Below are 5107 nucleotides of genomic sequence, written 5' to 3'. Positions count from 1 at the left end.
ACTTCTTCTACAAACCTTTTGTTTTTAATTGAAGAAAATAATTCACACTTTTAAAAATCAAAATCAAATCCAAGCTCCTAATTGAAACCAGGAAAAAAGTGATTGAACTCAAGACAAATATCTGACAAGCATTTGTGCTTTTGTGTACTTTTCTATGTATTTTCTTGTCTTTCTTATTCCCTTTTTTCCTCTGTTTTCTTTTATCTTTTCACTCTATCTCCTTCTGTAAAAGAATCCATCACACCTCCGTCACTTCCTGGTGGGCGTGGCCTCCACCTTCTGGGCAGGCTGTCATTGGTTGGCCAGTCGGAGCTGGAGGAAGTCAGCGGCCTGCCCAATCACTATCACTCGTCCGATCACCTCCCTCTTCTTGCTCGCTTCCGCTTCCGGCGCTGACCTGGGGTCGTTGGACGGCCAATCAGAACAGGTCTCAGCCTCAACGCTAACAGTGCAGCTCAGGGAAGACAGGAGGGTTTAACCACCACGCACAATAATCAAAACTACGTTCGAGTCGGCACACGTGTGCTGCCTAAAGAAAAGGGATTAAATTCAGTTTTCCAGCAAACAGCTGTGAAGCACAGTTACAGATGTTTAGGTGTGTCAGTTATTTCTCTGCAGGGAACAAACTCTCTTCTCTAAAACTCTGCTGGCTGATGAAATGGTGACGTCCAAGAAGAACCTTCACTTAAATACACTTAAATCAGCAAGTTTGTAGGCATAAGGTGGTGTGAGTAAAATCTTCCCCACAGTGTTGCTAAAGTGCAAAATATGAATAAAAACTACAAATACTTGAATGCAGCATGTCCAAAAGTTCACTGAAGGCTGAAATGTTTCTGGTTTGGACGTTTTGCATTTAAGCATTTGAGTTTGTGTTTTATTTACATTTTTAGAAGAATTTTTAAGATTTAAAGAAATCTGTCAGACTGAGTGTTCAGATCATCTTCAGGGCAGAAGAATGATGTTGCACATGCCCAGTTCCTGTTTGTTATCAAGTTGATGTTAGAAACCAAAAGAACAGTCGAATGATTTTGTCCTTTATGTCGTTATTGTTATCGTTGACTAATAATGAATCATTGTCGGGGTATTGAACAACCATAAGGATTGTTTTAGACCGGTTCATGCGGCTCTCTGTAGCAACTAAAAATGTTGAGGAAAACAAACATCGCCTGTATGTAGAAACATGGATTATTCTTCACGACCAAAGCTAACATTTCATTTGATTCTTAATCGTTCCCCTGTTGTAGAAAATGTTTACTTGCTTTCTTTTTTGCAGAAAAACCACTTGTATTTAAAACTGCTTTGTTTCAAGAATTTATGAGGGGACAGATTTTTACTCTGTTTTTTAAAGTGTGAACATTATCACTTGAAGTTAAAGTGCTGCTGAAGAGTAAAACTACTTGATCATTGTGTTTCTCATGATAGATGGCAGAGCTACTAACACAACATGGTGCAACATCAGAATAATCCTGGATTTCCACATTGAACATGTTTTTTGTACGGTGCATTATACGAAAGGGGAAGATAAATAAATCAGCATTGTATAAAGAGTACCAGTAGGTGGCCATGGCAGTGTTTGATTATGCAAAATGCAGAATGTTTATCATAGCAGTGATAGTTTAGACTAGACAAAATGCATGAAAGGACAGTTAAAGAAAAGTAATTGATGATTAAATTCCCCTTTAAACAGTTTGAGTGATGGAATTTATACATATATCATTGCTTTGTAATGTTTTATATTATCCACTGTGACAAAAAAAAGAAAAGTAAATCCACATGAAATGAAACACTGTACAGGAGGAGATTATATCTCTTCATGTTTGATTTGTTTATCATTAAAAATATTAATTTATAAGTGCTTCACATTTAAAATAATATTTAGAAAGGTGGATATGCTTTAGATTTCATCTGCAGATCCAGTCTGTAAAAGCTTTTATTTTCTCAACCTAGAAGTGTAAACGGTATGAATTTAGTGCGATCGGTGAAAAGAAAAGGAAAATGGTGGGATCGAACTTTTCAAATGCACTAATGGATATTGTGCTATAATTTCAGACTTACATACATAATCAATGAGGAGTGGATATATTTTTTTAACATTCTTGTTTATATTGATTGTAAATAAAGGACTTTGGTGTTTTTACATGTGGCTGCTGTTGGTTTAATGTTGTCATCAGTGTCATCAGTACACAAACTGCTTAAAGGTAATATGCATGAAATTTACTCGCCACTAGATGTCACAAAAGAACAACTCTTAAAATCTAAAAAAAAAGAATAACAGTGGGCACTACAGCCAACCAAACTCCATTCATAAAACTAGTAATTTTACCTATCATATAATCTAAAAACAGACATCAAACTGGACTGAAACTGAACTGCCCCAGGCTGTCTTTGTTAGTCTTTCCAATCATCAACACTGGTTTAGTCTAAATAAAGCCTCAATTCACAGTTCACACAAAAATAGCCTAGAAACAGGCTGTAAGTAGTAAATGCAAACACGCCCGTCAAAGTACGTCCACTAAAAGCTTAACTTTTAAATTTTATTGTAACTTTATATACATACACCGAATAAAACTCACCAAAACAGTCTTTGTTAGTCTTCCCACTGTTCCAGTAATCACCAACTCTGGTTCAATCAAAAGAAATCTTTAATTCACCTACATAGTTGAGAAAAACAGCAGTTTCAGTCCAACACAGCCGAGGGAGTGTGACATAATTCTGCTAAGGACACCATGACTCTATTATATATTTATATTGCACATAGTTTGCTGCTCTATTAATGTTTTAAATCTCATATATCCTTTACAGCGACTTTGGTTTGTCACCTGGACAAACAGGAAGACTCCAGGATCTTCATTGTGTGTGCGTTCGCTGAAGGTTAGAATATGTCCTCCTACTATTTTCATGTTAGTTTGTATAGAAAGGTGGCTGTTTCTCTTGCCCGTGTGTAATGGGAGTTGGCTGGTTTCCCCTGTTCATTTGTCATGGGAGAAATAGCTGCTCCAATCAGCAGACAGTTGTTTTGTTTCCATTCATTGTTCTACAGGGAGTCAGCTGTTTGTCATCCTCAGTCTGATGGGATGGAGTTGTTTTTTTCTTATTCATGTGTAATGGGACACTGCTGGTGGTTATATTTAGTTGTAAATGGAAGCGGCTGTATGTTCTTCTGTTGTTTTCTATTGGGACCCTTTTGTCTTCCACTTTTACATCTCAGTGAAACAGGCTCTACATCTTAAGCCACTTTATTGTTTGTGTGTGTGTGAGAGAGAGACAGAGAGACAGATGGTTGCACCGTTTACCTCGGCTCCCCTCACAAACACTGTATTCTGAGGACTTAGACCAATTGGTATTCTGTGCATCACTCTGCACTGCAGCAAGACACTCGGCTGGATCTCTACCGGCTTTCCAGACTCCCTTACGTCTGTTCTGGGGTCAGATTTCAATACCTTCATCCGCATTCACAGGGAATATCATATCACTCAACTCGGGACTTTTTGTTATATTCTCCTGCACTCTTCGAAGACTGAGCCTTTATAACTTTAAGCAGACATTAAAAATAAGATGCTATTAACACTAATAACTCAAGTTTGACTCATCAGAACAAAACTGTATTTGTCATTTAGTCCAGACTGATGTGACTTTGTCCCAAGAGAATGTTTGATATCTGTAATTTGAAGCCATGGACCCTCATACACAGACTGACAGTACAAATGTCTGCCTGAAAAAAAAAGTACTCAAGGTCCACTTACTGCCTTTTCCTACTGCTTTTAACTGCAACTCTTTGTCATCACATTAAACCTAAATATGGCAGTACGTACTGCTATATCTACTATAGTAAGTGTTTAAGTTCTATAGTAATTTTAAGCTTTTTCCAAATGTTTGGTACTTTTGAGCTATCTTATTATAAAGTGTTTCTATTAATTTTGATTCGAGGAACGAATCAAAATATTAATACCAAATAGGAGACTAAATTATCTTTCTGTCTTGAAAAGACCCTGACAGCTTGATCATCATAACAGAGAGCTCAACACACACACACACACATTCACAGATAAACCCACATCATAATAACCCATTGACAGCGAGGTGAGCCTCTCCTGCCTTCCAATCCCTAAACTGGTGGATAAATGAGAAATGAAGGATTATTTCTATAAATCTGCTGCCTCCATGTGCTTGACTGAAACACACACACACACACAGAGGGAGAGACCCACATCTGCAGTGGAATATAAGCAGATTATTTCATGGGGCTGTAGTGTGGCATGAGTGTATACAGGACTGTCATCTAAAGAGGAATTCATAACAGTTCTCTGCTGCTTCCCCGTGCCTCTCTTCTTCTGTTTTGAAGTTTGTCGTCTTATGAGGGTTTGTTGAGAATGTTGCGCTCTTCTTTTTCTTCACCAACATCCTTCTTAAGATTCATAGATATTCACATTCACACCGCAGCTCTGATTATCACGACCTCAGTCTCACTTTTGCATCTTTTTTATTTTTTTATTTAGTTACTTGTTTCTCACAACTGGAAGCCGGTCACCTTTGATCTTCCATTTTCAGTATTCAGCTAAATTCTTCTCCTTCTCATGTTGCCTGTCCTCAGTCTGAACGCTGCTGGTCCTGAGCTGTTTGCTGCTGAAGGACGAACCAACCAGACAGCTAATCTCTCCGTGTTGCGTTTAGTCTGGTTTTTATGGTGTAATATTTAATTAATATTACACTGTAATAAGTAAACAAATTGTAATAAGTAGCATTGCCAGCTGACAATTGTTTTTTAAAATGAACACAAAACATTTTTGCTAAAGATCCTTTAAATTAGTTTTTAGAGATGTATCACCTATATGTGTACAGTGTAAAAATAAAGTTGTCAGCACCTCTCTGGTGAATAAACACAGTAATGGAAGCAACTAAATGACCTCAAACATATCGTTGGTGTTTCTATACCACGAAATTCTTTTTACTTTCCAGTCCTCATACTGTATATAACACCAATATATTTGTGAGAAGCTAAAATCAGCCAATAACACCGGTCCTGTCCCCCTCTAATGTACTCTTAATCAATAAGTCAATCAATCACGTCTCTCTCATACACCAATGTAAAAAGTAAAGCAACACGCAG

The 5107-nt window shown here is 37.4% G+C and overlaps 1 protein-coding gene across 1 annotated transcript in view; it reads left to right on the top strand.

Moving 5' to 3' along the window:
• The window catches only part of angel2 (angel homolog 2 (Drosophila)), a gene marked incomplete in the record, with an annotated part of 6689 nt that extends 4552 nt beyond the window's left edge, over positions 1-2137 (top strand). The window contains 1 exon segment of the mRNA XM_035679217.1: positions 233-2137. Within this exon segment, the coding sequence (XP_035535110.1) occupies positions 233-396 (164 nt within the window).
• Between the last annotated feature and the right edge of the window lie 2970 nt (positions 2138-5107).

Source organism: Morone saxatilis, unplaced genomic scaffold (genome assembly GCF_004916995.1).
Source record: "Morone saxatilis isolate NCDOM2014 unplaced genomic scaffold, NCSU_SB_2.0 Contig7, whole genome shotgun sequence".
NCBI lineage: Eukaryota > Metazoa > Chordata > Actinopteri > Moronidae > Morone > Morone saxatilis.
The sequence above is the reverse complement of the archived record's forward strand: the minus strand, read 5'-3'. Positions and strand labels throughout refer to the sequence as shown.